The sequence below is a fragment of the Ambystoma mexicanum genome, chromosome 2q, assembly GCF_040938575.1.
Source record: "Ambystoma mexicanum isolate Mex_15411 chromosome 2q, UKY_AmexF1_1, whole genome shotgun sequence".
NCBI lineage: Eukaryota > Metazoa > Chordata > Amphibia > Caudata > Ambystomatidae > Ambystoma > Ambystoma mexicanum.
Window position 1 is genome coordinate 324,268,417 of NC_090924.1, and position 19,578 is coordinate 324,287,994.

A 19,578-nucleotide genomic window follows, 5' to 3' on the forward strand; every position below is an offset into this window, starting at 1 on the left:
TCAAACAGTCAATAGCGAGTATAGTTTCCAGTAAAATGTTGAGCTATCAGAAATCTAAAACGCTATTGGGTAGGGTTATATTAGGCACCATGGCCTCAAGAAACACAGCACTTTAAAAAATCTGAAAAAAAGCTTCATGGAAGACAGACCATATCTTGTTTGGCACTACTCCCCCGACTCCCGACGCCAAAGCAGATGCTCAATTGAAAATGACCGACTTGAGAAATTTGCATAGAGCACATGGATACGATTCCCTCACCCACCCAACCCCTTTTCTTTTGCCAGGTGTCATCTCTTTGCAGGTTTTGGGGGTGGGCTTGTTATTCTATTCAGCATTTCGAATATTAACAGTAATCCCATGATCGGGGAAAAAAGTTATACAATTGTAATCCCAGGTCTCGCTCATGGGTATTTTTACTAAAAATCATAGACGACCCACTAGCACCTAGAAACATTGGGAAGGGAGAAAGGACAAGAAAAGTGATGTGTACGTTATTTATCAGATTAAAAATGCTCGGTAAGCTACAATGCAAGCTGACATTCTGGCACAGCTTTACTGCCTGCCGTGAAAATCTTCTGAATTAACTTGCACTGTTTCACATGCACTTGTTTTATCTTTTCCTTTTTCATTTAAAGGATATACACATTTTTACTCCCCCCCCCCCACCTCTGGATTTTAAAGCAAGCTATGTAGCAATGCACATAGGTGTAAATATTCAACATTAACCAATATTAAGAATTATTTTATGGCAGAGAAATTAATAGTTACTCACCGTAGTGACTAACGTACTCTTAGTCCATAGTCCCCTTTCCTCCATACAGCATGGGCGTCCCTCGCTAAAGACGAGAGACAGAACCTTTTTCACCAGAAAAAAAACCTTCGCCTATAAATTTGGAGGGGTGCGGCCCTGGGAGCATGCGCTCCCCTGACTCCGCCCACCAGCGCCACACCTCAGTCCCCTTTGATGTGTCAATATTTAACATTGCCTAATGACACCAGTATTATTAGGGGGAGGATGAGGGGACGTATGGAGGAAAGGGGACTATGGACCAAGAGTATGTTAGTCACTACGGTGAGTAACTCTTAATTACTCTTACGTCGCGTCCCCTTTCCTCCATACTGCACAAGCAATTGCAACTGAATGTAGCACTAGGGTGGAGAGAAGACTCCTTAAGAAAACAGATTCCTTAGAACCGCCTGTCCAAAAGCTGCGTCGGACTTAGAGCTGGCGTCCAAACAGCAATGCTTACAGAAAGCCGAAGGGGTGGCCCAGGTGGCCGCCCTGCTGATGACCTGCCACGGGACCTGCCATTGGCATGCAATGGCCATGGCCTTGGCTCTGACCGCATGGGCGTGCATGTTAGCCCCTCATAGGCCTCCTCGATGGCCGAAACCATCCACCGTGCTATAGAGGCCTTGGATGCCCGATACCCGCCTGAGTGTGCAAGGTGCACAGAGAAGGAGAGCACATCATCCAACGTGCACGTATGGGGGTCGATCTCCTTAAAGTCCACCCAGTAACAGAACCTAGTCCATTTACTCTTGTACTGGCTCCTGGTAGACTTGCTCATTGCGTCCTGAATGATTCCTAGTTTAGCCTGTGATAGGCTGAGGTGCCTGTGACCTGCTCAGGAACCACGCTGCAAGGGCTAATTTCTGTGGTGCGGGGTGGATGACCATGCCCCCCTACTGCGCCAGCAGATGAGCTGGGCCCATCGGAAGGAGAAAGGGTGGCCTGTCTGGGAGGCTAAGAAGCTCAGAGAACCACTGTCTCGCCAGCCATCATGGAATGATGCTGAGGTGACAAGATTCCTTTATCTTGCAGATCACCCTATGGACCAGGGGTGTGGGCGGGAAGGCATATGCTATCATGCCGTTCCACTGTATCTGGAATGCGTCGCCCATGGAGCCGAGGCCCTGCTAGATGCAAACTGCTGAAACTTCTTGTGGTCCCAGGAGGCAAAAAGATCCACTCAAGGATGCCCCCATCTGCTGAAGATCTCCAGCAGCACCTGGTCGTTCAATTGCCACTCGTAATTGTCCGCTCCGAGTCTGCCGAGCCTGTCCGCCTCCAAGTTGGACTCCCCCATCCCCCCCGTCCCCTCCAACCCCCTGGAAGGTGGACGACCGCAAGGTAGATGAAGTTCTGCAGGGCCCATTCCCACATGCTGACAGCTAGACTGCACAGTGGAGGGGACCTGGTACAATACCTCCCATCTCGAGCTCTTCGCTCCTCTACCTCCCTCAGGGTCAGTTGTTTTTCAAAGAAAGAAGCTGGGGGTACGTTTGGGAGAATTCTCATAAATGTGCTAATTCCCTTCACCTTAGAGACTCCCAGCAACTTTGCTGGATTTGAGGACTTGATTTGTTTTACCTGGAGAGAGTGTGCGCCTTTTTTCACACTCTCTCATGTATTTTGATGTGGGTTTTACTCTTGCGTTCTCTGGTCATGGAGTTTTAGACAACTCCATAGGCATCATCTTTTCATGTGTGTTACACAGCACCCTCAGTGCAGTGACCCAGGGAGGCCTTTTAGGCTGTAGCAAGCTTTAGATACCTTACTGGGATAAACTACTGTTTCGCAGAGAAAGTAAAGTTAAATTGACTTCACTAGTCTTTAAATTCCTAGACCCAGCACACACCATCTTACAATAGAGTGCGTGAGGGGTTATCTAGTATCCCCTATGTCTAGACACTCATGTAGCAGTCACCCTTTCCTATCGAAATGGCTGGTGGCAGTGGTTTCACAACAAACTACCATGATTTTTCTCGACCGCGAACACCGGTAGTGTTAAATCGCAGGAGCCATGTTTTTCAAGGTGGTGTCTGAGCCTCCTTTGCTTAAACGGGTCCCGGTCTTTTTTCGCCATTTCTTTTTGGAAAGGTCCATCTAGAGTTTTTGTCTGTGCACCAAACTAGGTTTGGTCCCTTTGTTCTTATGCCTTTGACGGGCTTCAGGACTGAAGACCTGCTCTGGCGCCTGAGTGTCTAGGGTGGGCAGGAAGTGAGGGAGGTGCCTAAAACTGCCTGCGCTTAGTCTCCTAGGAGACCCAAATGCACTCTGGCGTGATTGGCTGGCTGACTGTCTGGCAAGGACAGCCACTCTGCTGGGTGAGTGGCAGCTAGGCTGGAATAAATGGTAGAAAACTGTTTAAAAGGTGAGTCTCTTGGATGGAAAGGCAGAGTTCGACCACTGGAACGAATGAACCGAAGACGAGCTAGAAGAGGATAGCTGCTGCAACTCCTGGACCGTTGTTTTCCCGGTGAAGCCCTGCTACAGGTCAGAATCGCCAAGTTCATCTTGACAGAGAAGCCCTTCAAGGACGACTTCTTCCTTTGAGTTGGTGGGACCAATCAACTCGTAAGCCACCTGGATACCATTCTCGGAGCTGGTTGTATTGTCCTCAGAGTGCTACAGGAAACCGAATAGCCAGGAAGAAGGACACCAGTTTGTGTGCTTGACGACAGCTACCGGAATCGAAGATTTGCAAGCTTTGTGACCAGTCCCCATGCAGTGCAGGAGTCCCCAGATGTCCTCCCTCTTGTCCCCAGGACTGAGGCTCAGGAACAGCAAGATCTGTAGGAACTGCCAGGAACAGAAGTCCTCAGCTGCATCTTTTTCTTCAAAATAAGGTACTGTGAAAACCCGACCGAGAGAACTTACCTCTCACTGTGAAAGTGTGTGAAACTTTGGCAACTTGCAGGCCTAGTCAGCTTGTGACCAGACATATGAATCTTTCTTCTAAGAACTACTTCTGAGAACCGTGGCAAAGACCTTTCCGTGTAACTACCAGAACCGTTTTTACTTATACAAGACTCTAGACCATTGACTTTGGCCTACCTATTGCATTGGAACAACTCATCTGGTGAACTCCATTTGCACTGTTTAAGAATAATTCTACTATTCATTTTATTAACTTATGCCTTTTTGCTCCTACTTCAAATGCTCTGAATGCCATTTTGCTCCTCCTTCCAAGTAATATAAATGCCTTAGAACCGGATAGTGTGAAGCATTGTAGTATATTTGTGTGATATTGATTGCCTCCTTTTAGTGAATGTTTTCTAACTGACTGTGTAATAAATTAATAAGTGTTTTACCAAGAAACCTGGAGTATAATAGTCTATTTGAATACTTGTGATTGTATACCTCTGTGTAACATCCTTACAGCTTACATTCCCTCTTGAGATGAGCCTGGTTGCTGAGCTCGCTACCAAAAACTGTGTGGTACAGACTTATACCAAATGTTGGTTTTGCTTACACCTGTTGTCATAGTTGTGTGTAGTGGTCCTAGAGGGTACTGCATGCAAACTTTGCCTAACAGGGTAGATCTCGGTCTTTGGCTGTGGTCTCCCTCTGGAACAGCCTCCCTGCCACTCTAAAACTTGAGGAGAACAATCTCTGGTTCCAGAAGCACCTCCAGACCCTCCTCTTTGCTTCTGCCTTCACCTCCCCCTCTGATCTGCTCTCGCTCAGCACTGTGCACCTGGCCACCCTCGGTCCTCCAGCCCAGGTGCCTGCTGACCCTGCCACCCTGCCTCCCTGCCTCCGGGCCACCCCTTGCACTGGGGTTTGTATCTGTACCCATACCCACCGCCCCCCCTTTTTCTTCCTGCACTCATCAGACCTGCCCTGTCTGCTGCCTTAAACCCAGCACTTGCCACTTGCACTACCATCGTTTGTTGCCTTTATTATTTATTAATGTATTATTATTTATCCGTTCCTCCTTTGCTCCGCACTCTCCATTTCTCCCCCCTCCTTCCAACTTCTCCCCTCCCCCTCTCCCATGCACTTGCGCGTGCTCAATGTCACTGGGCCTAGTAAGATTGTTGTTTTGTTCTGCCCTGTTCCCCTTCCCTTGCCTTGTCGTGCTCTGAAACACTTGTGTATGAGCGTAATAGAAATAAAATATCAATTCAATCCCCCCCCTGCTTGTTGACATAGTACATTCTGCTGGAGTTGGTCTGGATGAAGACGACCTTGCCCCCAATGAGCGTAAGGAAAGCTTTAAGAGCTAGCCAGATGGCTTTCAGTTCCAGCCAGTTGATATGGGACTGTTGGGTCCAGACTCCATGGACGCTGTGGCTGTCCAGAGTGGCCCCCCCAGCCATCGTGAGAGGGGGCGATCCGTAGTGATGGTGACCTGCAGGGCCGGCTGCCTGAAGGGCTTGCCCGTCCGCAGGTTTCAGTCATTGGAGCACCATGTGATGCGAGTGGAGAGGAGGAGGAACATTGACAAGCTCCGCTTGGGAGCCCAGCTCATGATTCCATGATGCTGCGAAGTGCAGCTGTAATCTCATGTTAGGCCCGCTGCCATGGCACCTAATAAATGCTGGTACCACCAGCCCGATGCCACTTCTCGGGTGAGTAAGCGAGTAGTGGCCCTCTTTATGGCTGTGATCTTGTCCTCCGAGGGTAAAACTCTCTCGGAGCTTGTGTCCCAGATGAGGCCCAAGAAAGTCAGTCTCTGCATATGCTGCAGCCGAGACTTGAGGTTGAGCGAAAATCCCAGCTCATGGAAGCTGGGACTTCTTGCACTGTCTGGCTCTGGATGAGCGACTGAATTTCCGCCAACAGAGCTGCTGTCCCAATCTGTGGAAGTGGAGGGGAGGGAGGAAGGAAGGAGAGAGAGAGGGAGGGATCGTTAAGCGGCTGAAATAAAGTGAAGAGGCGAGGTGGGTAAGCAAAGAGCTTTATTCAACGGCCCCCGGAGACTAGGGCTGCCAGTTGGGGAGTGAGCTGAAGCGTTCCGTGGTGGAACATGGGGAGGAGAGCATTCTCATTCCAGGTGGAATGAAGAGATGCTTAACATTATAACATCTCCTTACCTAAGGGGAAGAAGGGAGAGGAAGGGGGTGGGGGGGAGACAAGGAGAGAGGGATGGGATGGTTGGCTAAAGGAAATTAACAAGGTGGCATTGGTGGTCAGTAGTAGATTAAATCGTTGCTGAAGTTCCGGATGATCTTGTGATTCCTTTTCGACAGGCACTTGGGCTGGTCTTTCCTCATTGGTGTGACAAGTTTCGTAGTTTGTGTGTCTGGGGTGGTATGTCTCTTCAGAAGAAAGTTCATTTCTAGATCTTACGCCATCATGTGGGTCTGTAGATGTGCTGGGTCTGCATGTGTCGTTGGTTGTCCTCTTCTTGATCTTCGTTTTCGACGTCTTGTTTGTTTTCAATGGTGGGTAATCTGGAAAGACAATCTGCTACTTGATTCTGTGGACCAGGATTGTAGTAAACTTGGAGATTGTATTGCACGATGTCCAGAAACCAGTGTCTTATTCTCGGTGAAATAAGGTGTGGTGATTTTGATTGCAGGATGTTGACTAGAGGTTTGTGATCAGTCTTTAGGAGGATGGGTAGGCCCCAAATCAGATTTCTGAAGTGTTGTAAGACCCACTTGACAGCCAAAGCCTCTCTCTCGATGGTGGAATAGTTCAATTCAGCACCTCTTAGTACCCTGGAAGCGAACGCGATGGTCACAATGTTGCCATTCTGTTGCTGTTCTAGTACTCCACCAAGGCCGATCTTGCTGGCATCTACTGACACTATTGTTCTGGCTTTATAATCAAACATGTTCAGGGCTGGAGCTCGGTTGATGTCGGACTTGAGGTTCTCAAATTCATTCTTACATTCTGTGGACCATTCAAACCTGTTGGATTTCTTCATGAGATTCCTCATGTTCTCCGTCTTGTTGGCATAGTTACTCACGAATTTGGAGCAGTACTCCGTCATTCCTAAAAAAACTTTAACTTGTCTTTGTTGGTGGGTTCAGCCAAACTCAATATTGTGTCCAGGAGTTGTTTTTTGGGACGGATGCCCCTGGCGTCAATGGAATGTCCAAGATAGGAAACTGGACTGCACTTTATGTTGCATTTCTCCAGCTTGAGGGTGAGTCCACTTCTTTGGATTATTCGTAATACGCCCATTAGCTTGGTATCGTGTTCATCCTCAGTTTTGGCTGATATAAGAATATCGTCCTGGAAGCATTGTACTCCATTTAGGCCTCCGAAAAGATGCGACATGAGTCTCTGGAAGACTGCTGCGGCAGAAGCGAGCCCGAATGGCATTCTATTGAACATGTATGCTCCCAAAGGTGTGACAAAGGAGGTGAGGGCTTTAGAGTTGTCATCCAGAGCAATCTGGTGGTATGCTGAGGAGAGGTCCAAGGTGCTAAAGAAACTTGCCGATCCATGGTTGAGAGAAGTTCGGATATGTTAGGAAGTGGGCGTCTGTCCACCCATATGTTCTTGTTTAAGTCCCTCAGGTCAACACACATCCGTATGGAATGGTCGGGTTTCTTTACCAGCACAATGGGGGCCAGCCATTCGGAACTTTCTATGGGTTGTATGATGGTCTCATTGCATAGACGTGTGAGTTAGTCTTTAAGCGCTGCTTTGGTTCCAAAGGGAACTCCACGTACTCGAACTACGGGGACAGCACCTCTTTTCAATATGATTCTGTGTTGGAAACCTTTAAGTAGTCCGATTTTATTGCAGAACACTTTGGGAAATTGCTCAGCCAAGTTGGATTTAATGTCAGTATTATTCTTTAACACACTCAGTACAGGGATATCTTCCCCGGGATGAATTTTCACTTGGAGGGCTGCTTGCTCTTCCCATCCTACTACAGAGGACCAGTTATTGGCTACAAACAACTTGCAGTATGTTTGCCTGTCATGAAACTTGAGCTTGATCCATGTGTACCCAATGATGTCAATTGGGGTCTTTCCGTACCCCATGGCTCTCACCAGAGAGCTTCGTAGATTATGAACTTTGCCACCTTTGCCAGAGAGTACCTTCACAAAGATTTCAAGGTCCACCATGGTATAGGGGGATCCTGTGTCCACCATTACTTTCAAAGGTATGTCGTTGACGTACATCTTGACCCATGGACCGCTTGATTCTTGGAAGGAAGTGACCGTGAGGATTTGCACTTGTGGGTGTGTCAGATTGACGGATAACATGTTGTCTGACATTTGATCATAGTCCACTGTCATCACGGACCCGTGTCTGTTGACAGGTCGTCTGCTGCCGTTGCCAGATCTACCTGGTGTTCCTCGGTTGTTTCGGCAGACTTTGGCAAAATGGCCCAACTGGCCACATTTGTAGCATTCAACATTATTAGCTGGGCACATTTTCCCAGCGTCGTGGCGTTTATACCACCCGCACTTCTGGCAGAGCGTGGGGTTTTGGTTGTCATAGGCTGATGCTCTCCCTCTTCTGGAGTTTCCTCTAGTCTTTTGGGGTACACTTCTCACAGCCGCTACTAACGTGCCATCTTGATCATAGTCAGAGGTGCCTTCCACATATTTCACTTCAACACCTTCTTTAAGGGCCAGTCTCTCCTTCATGCAATGATCCCCAAATTCCATACTCCTCACTATTTCAGTGGCCTGGTCCAACGAGGGATTCTGTCTGCCACAGTTTTTGCTGTATGCGGGGGGGATCAGCAACATTGGGCACAAGCTGGTCTCTTAAGTACTCGTCACCAACGCCTGTGAATTCGCACGTGGACATCAGTACTCTGAGGGAAGCTAGGTAGGTATCGACTGACTCACCCTTAGCCTGCTTCCGAGAAAAGAACTTGTACCTTTCCAGCACCACGTTTGTCTTGCTGCCGAAATGTTTGGTGAGCTTAGTCAAGGCAGTGTCAAATTTCCGATTGCTGTCTCCACCTGCACCATCTGGTTCCGGAAGCGCCCTGAATAACCTCAGGCCCTCACTTCCTAAGCAGTTCAGAAGGGTTGCTTCTTTGAGGTCGTCGTTAAATTTACTCCCGCCTATGGCCCTGGGATATATCTGGAAGCTGTCAAGCCATTGCTCCCAAGGGCAGGTTGGTGTTCCAGAGCAGGGAAGAAACTTGGTGGGGTGTGGCACGTTCTGCATGACTGGCTCTGAGGATGGTGAAGGCTTTGTGGGTTGAGCTGCGTTGCAGTGGTGGGTTATGGCACTGTGGGTGTTCTCAGTGGCGTACTTAGTTGCTGTGGATGGCTGACTGATGATATGTGGCTGTCTGGTGTACTGTCAGCCCATTATTCAGTGGTGTTATCGTGTTAAAACATCTCAGTTTTTTTTTTAAATATAAAGCACTATCAATTCAGTAGTTGCTTTGCTAAATAGTGTCTCCCTCTATTAAATCAGATATTTCTTTCGTTTCCGGGATAAACAGCTGGTTTGACCATCTGGATGACAGCTGGTGATTTGATGGTCAAGTGCAGCTGGAGATCCGCGGTGTCGTCGCCGTGGCAACAAGGTTGGGCCTGCCCAAAATGGCCGCACGTACGGCACGCAGCGAGGTCCTTTCCTCTGACTGCCATTTGTCGGCGAGTCGAAGGATGCGCGCTCGCGCAATATGTTCGTTGCGGAGGATAGATTTTACGCCCCAAAAATGAACATTTTGTACCTCTCACGTTCTCTCTCTCTGTTGCCGAGTTGCTGCCGGCGGCCTGGCCTCTTCTCATTCAGTGTAGAAGCATCGGGGAGGCCGCGGTGATAGAGGGCCGCCGGGGGGGGGCGGGGCGCCGAGGATGATGCCGCCGTGGATACTGCCAGGAACGCGGAGGAGCTCCGGGGGCCGGCTGTTGCTCACTGGGGAACTGGGGGAGATAAGCCTTGTCGCCAATGAAATAAAGTGAAGAGGCGAGGTGGGTAAGCAAAGAGCTTTAGTCAACGGCCCCCGGAGACGAGGGCTGCCAGTTGGGGAGTGAGCTGAAGCGTTCCGTGGTGGAACATGGGGAGGAGAGCATTCTCATTCCAGGTGGAATGAAGAGATGCTTAACATTATAACAGCGGCACCCTGTGGATACTACTGAGAGGATCCAGGGGTCCGCAAACCTCTGACACCAAAACTGTGCGTGAAGGGCAAGCCTCCCCCCGCCCACTGGAGACAGGTGTACCCGAAGGGGCACGTCAGGCCCTCTTTCCTCCTGAGGCTGTTGCGGAGGAGGGGGACTGAAAAAAAAGCCCTTACTCCCCCTGACCCCCTTTTGTTGTTTGCCCCAGTGTTGACTCAGTGAACGGTCAGGCTGCCTGGACCGCCGTTCTTGGAAACCGCAGAACCCTCTGAATGTCCGCCCCTTGTCGGAGCGTTGATGTGATTGGGTGTACGCCTTGGGCGTGGCCTTCGTAAGGATAAAGACTTTGCAGTTTGCTGTTTTTCTTTTTATCTAGCTCCTCATCGGTGGTTGAGTGAAAGCTGTCTCTGCTGCTTGATACATAATACTACAAGTGGCGACAAGGATTTCTTTATGGACCCTTATGGGGTATGGAGCAGCGTCAGATGAAGAGTAGAGGCCACCAATATGGTGAAAATGATGCCAGAATAAAGTGGCCCAGCCAAAATGAAGATGAGTGGTGAAGGAGCGTGGTGATACAATGGAATTTGGGAACTCAGAGGTGTTCCAATCTTAGTGTTACGTTCCTCCGAATATGAAAAAAAAAAAACAGGAATGGCCGTGCGGACGTGGCCCAACGCTGTGACATATGCGGATGTGATCATTATTTGTTTCTTCGACGTGATGACGACTGCGGACGTACCGCAAGCCGAAGAATCCTCTGTTGCATGCAAGAAAAATAAAAGATTTGCTACTTTGCTGCGGGGGAAAGGATTTCCCTGTTTCGGGCTATACATTAGTTTAATAGGGCATACGGCCATCAACCGCTGGTGTTTCGACGGGAGAAAATGGCAAGACAAATTATTTATGGAACCTGTCTGGTAGCTGCGGCGATCGAACTTGCAACGCAGCATCTGCAGCAATGGAATACAGAAATGGGTGAACAAATTTCTTTTTATTAAAAAAAAAAAAAAGAAAAAAGTCGGATTTCAGTACTATTGCAATGTCAGCATTGGAAAGGTTTTGTATATGATGCCCTGATCATTTGTTGGGGTATGGCAGTAACGTGCATTCACAATGAAATGGTGCGTTTTCTAGGAATACAACGCCAGGATGATTATTTACTATGACAGTACTGTATGCATTCTCTCCTCTGTGCCTGGCTGGGAAGGTGCCTTTTAAAGAGGGGAGAAATATCTGGTAGTAGAATGTTAATGATACGTTAATATGGGGGGGGGGTGGTGTGTGTGTGTGTGTGTGAATGCTTATACAAATGGGCATACTTGGGAGCAGTGTTACGTATATTGAGATGATTACATGTTATTTTACAGTTGGATTCTGTTTAAATAATATTGAAATAACTATTTTTTGCAGGTGGACATTTTCTTCAGGTTTATATAATACAGATGCCGATGTCTAAGGGTTTCTTTCAAGCATTTCAGTGTAGATGATTTAAGAAATGTATTCTATTTATATGGTGAAATGTTATGGTACTTAGTGTATGGCGTACTTATGTATATTCTAAATGAAATTAGTTTTTGAATTCGAATGATATTGTGAAATGGGCACGTATTTAAGTATTTATGGAATGATAGCCCAATGATATAATACTGAGAAGCTCCTAAGCCCTAGGTTGTGGGATATATGATGCAGTGTGAAATGTGATGCACAGTGCAAATGTGCGTGCTTATGGAGGATTCATGATACTGAGAAGCTCTTTGTGAAGAGTAGCCCATTGTGGTGTATTGAAATGGGCCTTCATATAATTATTTATGACGACTGCAAGGGTGCACCCCAATGATTATATTGAACCGTGAACGACAAGGGCGGTTTGAAAGTAACAACACGTGTTTCGTGTTGAGCTAATTAAAGACATGCGTGCATAGTTTTAGGACTACCACTTTGATGAAGGCTTGATCAATCTTTTGTCACTGTTTTCTTGGAGTTCTGTCTCTTTGGCAGTTGCGTTTGTGCCTTTTCCTTCACTTTCCCACTTTTATATGTTTCTTCGAGGTAGGGTGTGCCGAGTGGTTGTGTCTGGTATACATGTGATTGTAATTTGATTAGTTGATGGCAGGTTTTCTGTGCAGTGTATGGATGGTGGATTGGGAGTGGTTACGTAGATTATGTTACTTTGGTATGGTTACGGATGGTTAGTAGTTTGTCTCCTGGATGGTTGAGTTTGTGCTGCGGGCGTGGAAGGCCAGAGTCCCTTTTTGGCAGGCGGGGTGGGAGGAGAGTACGATTAGTTGGTGACTGAAAGTGGTTTTGTGTGTGGTTTGTGCTTGCATGTGCCAGATGTGAGACCCTGGGAGTGGCGGTTATGTGGTTGTTCAGAAATGTTGTGTTGGTGTTAGAATATTAGATATGTGAATGTTGATACGCCATGGGGGTTATGAATGTAGTTTGTGTTTGGTATGGTTGATGGTAAGCTTGTTTTAAGTTTGATGCGTGTTTTGGCTAAAGTGTGTTTATTCTGTAACGAAGGGGGATGTGTAGTATTGAGCTTGTTTTAGCACATCATTGCAAGCTACAGAAGGTTTACCTGGCTGGAATCTTCATGTGTGCTCAAGGTTCCAGCAGTGACAGTTGAGTATTACAGGGTGGAAGATCAACTGGAAAGGATGCGTTTCATATAGCTTCCTACCTCCCTTTCCTACTTGTACCCTGAAACAATAAAGCAAATTCACCTTTTCTACTTACCTGTGTCAGTGTGTCTCCTGCTTAACTGTCTCTGCTGTTTGATCGATACTACAGACATCTGGGTTGAATTTAGTAGCCCGAAGCCAGGCTGTCCTCATGTCCGTGGCGATACATATGGCCCGGCCAGAGGGGTCAATGTGGGCCACGGTGGACTCCATGATGTCTTGCAGCACCATTTTAGCCTCTGCCAGTCCAGTCTTGAAACGTGACTGGCTCTGCACCAGAAGTTCTGGAAGAAAGTCTGCCATTTCCTGCCAGCGCCTCTGGTTAACGGCTGCTAGCATGGCATCTGTGTTGGTTTGACGAAGATGCAGAGAAGCGTTGGAATAAAGCTTCCCGTACGCCTTCAAGATCTTCTCCTTCTTGCCTAGCAGCGCCAAGGACGAGTTGGCCAAAGACAACTGAGACTTTGAGTAGAGTGACGCTGCAGCAATCACTGAAGAGTGCGGTTGAGGGTGGGCCGACAGCAAGACAGCATTTGCCTATATTCTGCATCCAGGCGTCGATTGACTGGCTGGACTGAGTGGGGTTTGAGCCACCCCTTTTTGGCCAAGGCAACAACGTCCTTCAGCATCGGAATCCCTGTTCTAGCCATGGGGCGTAGAGGGAAGACCTAGGCAAGCACCACCGCCTCCAGTTGTTAGACTTCGGGTTGAGGAAGGCCCAAGTAGTCTGCCAGACCTGCAAGTCGTTTGTGGAAGGTCTAGGCCGACGATGGTGTGTTGGGGGCTTCTTCCTCGTCTATGTCCACCAGTGCGTCCGGCTGGTCCGGAGCGGGTGGAGGAATGCTGAGCGCACAGGGCTGAGGTGTGGAGACCAGAGCCGGAGGCTGGTACGGAACGGCCTGAACTGTGGGAGGCAGGGGAGCTGGAATCTAAGGAGCCAGCATGGGCTGCACCGGGGCCTGTGGCACTGGAGCCATAGGAAGAATAGACTATGGGCGCAGGCGGATGGGCCGGAGGAGTATGTCCCCGATAACATCCTCGAGGGTGGCCCCCATCTGAGGAGATCTCATGAGTTTGAGGAACTTTTCAAAGAACCTGTCCTCGCTGGCCGGTGGGGTGGCAGTTGATATTGACAGGATAGCAGGCAGCTGCTAGGGCTGGTCTGTATTCCGTCTAGCTGGTTGCAGAGGAAACCTGCTATGCACTACTGATGGACAAGCTGTACGCCACGTCGCACCATGTAACTCTTTCTCCCACCTGCTTCGTTCCTCAGGGCGGTATCGGACAAGCGGCCATCTTGTCAGGCACGGTGGCCATCTTGTCGAGCTGCATGCCACGTGCTGAAGTCGTGGTGCTTGGTCACTGGGCCCAGCAGCACGAGACTTACCCTGCACCTCAGGTCGAGACCTGGTAGGCGTGTCGCCCTAGGCAGAGTTGCCGGTAGTGCTGCGTGCAGGCGCCCCCTCGGCCATGTTGCCGGTAGAAGGGCATAGCCCCTCGGGGGTACACGCAGTAAAAGAACCTTGCGGTCCCTCAGCACTGTCTCGGAAAGGATCTACCTGGAGGCCGGTAGCTGAGCTAGACTCTGTACCCGTGCTGGTACGAGAACCCGAGAGGTTCCTCTTGTCCAGGCGTTTCCTTGGGAAGGAGTCGCCCTTGCGGGGTGCGCTGGAAAAGAGCGGCCCTCCCTTGGGCCTCGACTTATGTCTGACAAAGTCCTTCAAGTCCTCTGGAGGCGACTTCCTGAAGAGCTCCTGCCATCTAGCTAGTCTGTTCTTCAGAGCATGCGATGAAAATGCGTTGCACGCGGTACAACCCTCCAATCTGTGGTCTGGGCCAAGGCAGCAGCGGCAAAGAGCGTGGGGATGGGATGTAGGGAAAAGACCCTCACAGGCTGGACACCTGCTGAAGTCGACATGCGCCGGGGAGGAGCGGGGCACTAGAGGACAGAGTACCTGATTGATAAAAGAAGACAAAAAGACAGAAGAAAGTATCCGGGCAAGAGCATGTGGAATTACTTGGCCGAAACCAAACCCAGAGCGCTGGTGAAATCGGCCTGTTCCCGTCGACACGGAAAAGGGGACGGAGGTGTGGCGCTGCTGGACGGAGTCAGGGGAGCGCTTGCTCCCAGGGCCGCACCCCTGTGCGCCTCTAAATGTAAAGGGAAGAAGGTTTTTTCTGGTGAAAAAGGTTCCGTCTCCCGTTCCTAGCGACGAACGCCCATACAGTATGGAGAAAAGGGGACGGGAGAGTAACAATATGAAATTGGGGAACGTTTATCGAAAGCCTCGAAACCCTCATTATCGGACCGGTATTTTTGTTCAAAGTCTGGCAAAAAAAAAATAATAAAGTTGTGGAAGGGACAAACATCACACTCATTGCAGTCATTGGACAACTGTATTAACTCATTGACGATTGTATTAAGGACAAAGCTTGGTGTGTCAACATCCATCAAGCCTTTTCAGACAAGATAGCACTTCTGAAAGCGAAGATGGAGACAAAACAGGCTAGCCGCGCTCCTATTGCCTACTCACGTAATGCGCCCAGCCCACATCTGCCATCTTGCTCCCTATTCCCTTTCTCCCCCAATAACCACAGAAGAAGTGGTAAACATAATTGCGAGCCACAAACCATCTAACTGCCAAGGTGACTCCTGCCCAGCGTCAGTTATCAAGCACAGTGCTAAAGCACTGGCACCCTTCATCACTGCCTTGATCAACTTTTCCTTCAAGAACTCCTCAGTCCCCAACAACCTCAAAGAAGCTTGGGTCATGCCCTTACTCAACAAACCCAACCTAGATATCAACATACCAACCAACTCTTTTCTCCTGAAGATCTTAGATAGAGTGGCCCATCTCCAAATTCAGCAACATTTGGAAGACAACCTTCTAGGCTTTCGACAATCCGTCTTTAGACCCAGGCCATCCTGCTCTTGTTGGATCCACCAACAGCCTTTGACCTGGTTGACCAGCCATTCCTGATCAAACACCTCTATGGCTGCTGCAGAGTGCAGAGTCCCCCAAGGGTCTTGTGTTTCACCCACACTTAATATCTTTATTAAGCTCATCTTTGATTGTCTTGATGATCTGGGTGTTATGTACACAAATTACTCAGACAACATCCAGGTCCTCATTACACTCACTGGATGCTATGAAAAAGATACTATAAAACTCAATGAAATCTATCTAGAAATACAGGGCTGGATTGCTAAATGCAACCTCTGTCTAAACGATGACTGACAAGACGGAACTGCTGGTCGTCCGCACCCAGGCCAGTCTCAACAAAGTTGACCCCCGCTACCAATATTTCACCATTGAGAGCAATATCATCAAGGGAGCCAAAGAGGTCAAAACCCTTGGTGTCTACCTTGATTCCACCATCACTTAAAAAGCAAATAAACTCTACAGCCTCCACCACAGCCTACACTAAAACTAATTAACACCGGCAAACCCTTTCAGTCCACCAACAGTTGCCTCACCCTAGCTAGGGCACTGATTTTGTCCAAACTGGATTACTGTAACACCAATCACAACTTGAACAGATTACAAGTTCTCCAGAACAATGCCCTTCGATGCACTTTAAACATACCAAGTGCGAATCACATTCGACGAGAAGTACGCTGGCTACCGGTACATGACAGAATCAAACTACGCACCCTTGTCATCTCTCACAAATGCCTGTCCTTGAAAACACCCGAATACCCAACTGCCAAATTCTCAAGGCATAGCTGCACCAGACCTACCAGAGCTCCTTATCTACACTGCCTTAACATACCCAAGTTCAACCTGAAACAGCTGGAGGATCGAGCTTCCTCCCTGTGCTAGCATTTAAATGCTGGAACTCGCTCCCCACAGACATCAGAGCAGAACCCTCCTTTTTGTCTTTTAGATCCAAAGTGAAGGGCAGCAACCTTAGTTCTCTACCGCTCAGAAATGCATCACCAGTAGCTGGAATAAGAGCTGCTTGCCTGTTTTAACTACTGTATCTGTACTATTTCGATGCCTATTGCCATGACCATTTTGTAACCTGGTCTTCACAATGTCCTTGCGTTGCATATACTGCAACATTATTGTAAATGTCTCCATCCTGTATAATGTATCTGCAACATATGTTCCATGTTTAAGCGCCCAGATACCTCAGGGTTAGGTTGCGCTATACAAATAATAAACTAAACTGTGCATCTCAAACCTGGAATAAAATATTGTATTCTGTGCCCAACCTCAACATTCTAGAGTCTGCCTGTCCTTTTGACAGCATGCTGAATTTTTATTCAATCCCAAAGTCTTCCTGTCCCTCCTCTCTGTAGAGAAAATACCCTGAACAAAGGAAAGTCCCATCCAACATGACAACATTGGGCAGCCAAGGCTTTATCCACTATCACCTCAACAATAACAGATCAGTGTGTCAAAGGGGCTTGCCAGTAATTAACAACTCTCGCTCTACCCCTCCCTAATCCACCAGGCAACATATCCACAATCTCCAGTGCTCAAAGGGACCATATTGCAACTGCAAGCAACAGCTACAGCTTCCAGTACGTTTTCCCCTAGGCCCACACGAAAGTTAATGCAAACAGATTTTCACGTAGTCCAAATATTCAAAGGTGATCACGCAAGAAATCCAATGGCGATTTCTAAATACAGAGCGGGTCCATGGCTCCCTGATCACAGATGTTCTATTTGAACAGTCAACAGAGGTCACAAGCCTTGACTATGGACATTCTTCATGATTCTTAGGCGACAAAGCCCCCCCCAAATAAACTCATGCATGCAGAGTTAATGCAATCGGATGAACATGAAATGAAATGATTGGTTATTTATAACGCACTTCATACCCAAAGGTTTCTAAGGGTGGTCCAGGGGATCGGACCTGTGTTGCTCCGTGTCGTCTTGTTGCCCAGGCGAGCACGTTGCCCCCGAGCTATCCTCCCAAGATATGTTTTTCTGTGCACAATTGACAGTGTTTTTCCTGCAATATAGGTTTATATCAAGCAGGGCTTCCTACATAGTCATCAATATCTCATCTGAAATTAACTTTCAAGCCAAAATTAATAAATTCCCTTGGACACAGACACAGTTGAGCAAACATTACTATTCTTTCCCAAAATTCAAGTGGAAAAATCGGGTTGCCACAGTTGGATTGCTTACCTTTTGTACCTCCAGCTGCCTCTTTTGTTAGGTTGCCCTCCTCTGTTTCCTCCCCGAGCTGGCCTTCCACTTCCACTAGGTCTGTTAAACCGGTCAACTTCGTCATAATCCTCACCACCTATTATACCTGCAAGAAATGTTCAGTGCATAATTACACAGATTGAAGTATTACTGTGGACTAACTCGCTACCTCTGTGCCATTTTAAGCAGGTCAGTAAAACAGAGTTGATGTGGTGATTTTTGCTATACAATTGATGCATATAATTCTATGTTGCAGTAGTTACATGCTGTATTCCCAGAATTTCAGTACACGAACAATGGCAGGGACACAATGGTGCAAATTGAGAAATTAGAGACTTGTTACTTTTATTAGGTAATAACAGTGAAACAGGTGTTGCCCTGTGTAAATGCATTCATTTTGTCCTGATGATTTGGGAAGCTTCATCTCAATGTGAAGTTCTGAGACTCTGTGGGGCTAGTACATGTTTGGTCTTGTTTCAATTTGCAAAGGCAGAGTTTCCCCAATAGTGCGTGCTCTCCATATTTGGGGCAAATGTGGAAATGTTCAGTACAGTTTACTGCAATTATGTGTGCTGTGAGCTTACTAGTAATGTCAAAGTAAGGGGCTGTTCAGATGGAATTCTCGAATCTGGCCTGGTGGACTGACATTTTAGGAGACCACCTTAGTTATAGTGAACAGGAAACTCCAAGGTTAGCCAAAACCCAATCAAGGGAAACATGAAGAGCAGTCAAGACTATTCTCAGGAGAGAATGGACGGGGTCAGGGGTTCTCAAGGAGTTCACACAGTAGAATACACAATGATTCAATTTAGACATGAATGTATAAAAATACAATGTTTATTCTAGGTCTATGCACACACTAAGAAAATTAAACTAGCATGTGATATTGTCGGACAATACTCAAGACCTATACATTCACAAAAGGTTCTTAAAATGCATTCAAATGACAAACACAGGAGGCAAGTAAATTATTGCAGTAAAGATGGAAGTTTTGGGGTAGATTGATTTTCTTCCAAATAGGATTGGAATATTTACAATATTCGTACCATATTAACATTACGAATGGATGCAATATAGTTACAATGTTGCAGTGGGCATTCATTTAGAATATTTAATAGAGGGCTGTTAAAGGTTATTTTTTATTGTTACTTTGTGTCTAATATGACATTTTAAATGTGCATACAAGTAGCAACATAGAATTGTATGAACATATTATGGGAACAGAGTGTGCAATTTAGCACAATGAAATTTTAAGCACAGTGGTTTCATATAATGAAAGGCTTTTGAATGGGAAATCCATTGCGGTAGGCTTGAGTATGCTAAATGAAAATAAAAGTGCACACATTTTTGTTCAAGCTGGCTGGCCAAGGAAGTGCTATCAGTTTGCAAAGTGATAGCTGCAACCACATTGGAATGGCTATCTGGACATCAAAAAAGAATGAGAAACACAGGCCCTGGATTTTTCGGCATGGAAAATCTGTTAAGCAGTGTCCAGGGAGTGTTGGCCACCTGGCACTGTCAATCTAAGGATGGTAGCAAAATTTGGAACAGAGTGACTGGGAACAGAAAACGACAGTGGACCTATAAGAAGGTTACCAGAGAAAAAATTATAGGAACAGAGGCCACATGAATTGTATTAATGGTCGGGTACGGCAAGAGAACGCCAAGAATAGATATGTAGAGTGTCGGAATGCTTGGAGAAACAGCCAGTGCTCCAAGCAGCCTTTTTTTTTATTAAAGGTCTCCAAAGCCTCATAAAAGTGTCCATACATAAATCACGAATGCCAGATTTAGCATTGCATGTCTATGACAGAGTAGAAAGCTGTACTAAAAATGTATTGTATACCATATAAGGATTGGGTGTTTTGCAGGTTAAAACTAAAGAAGAGGGTTGGGCTTGTATCTGCAACGTCATGTAAATTGTATATTCAAG

At 47.3% G+C, this 19,578-nt stretch overlaps 1 protein-coding gene across 2 annotated transcripts in view; it reads right to left on the reverse strand.

Annotated features, from left to right (window-relative positions):
- The window catches only part of ZNF598 (zinc finger protein 598, E3 ubiquitin ligase), a 489,260-nt gene that overhangs the window by 166,013 nt on the left and 303,669 nt on the right, over positions 1–19,578 (reverse strand). For both annotated transcript variants that reach the window (XM_069647319.1, XM_069647320.1), the window contains exon 6: positions 17,625–17,751. In XM_069647319.1, the coding sequence (XP_069503420.1) occupies positions 17,625–17,751 (127 nt within the window). The remainder of the gene's footprint in view (positions 1–17,624; positions 17,752–19,578) is intronic.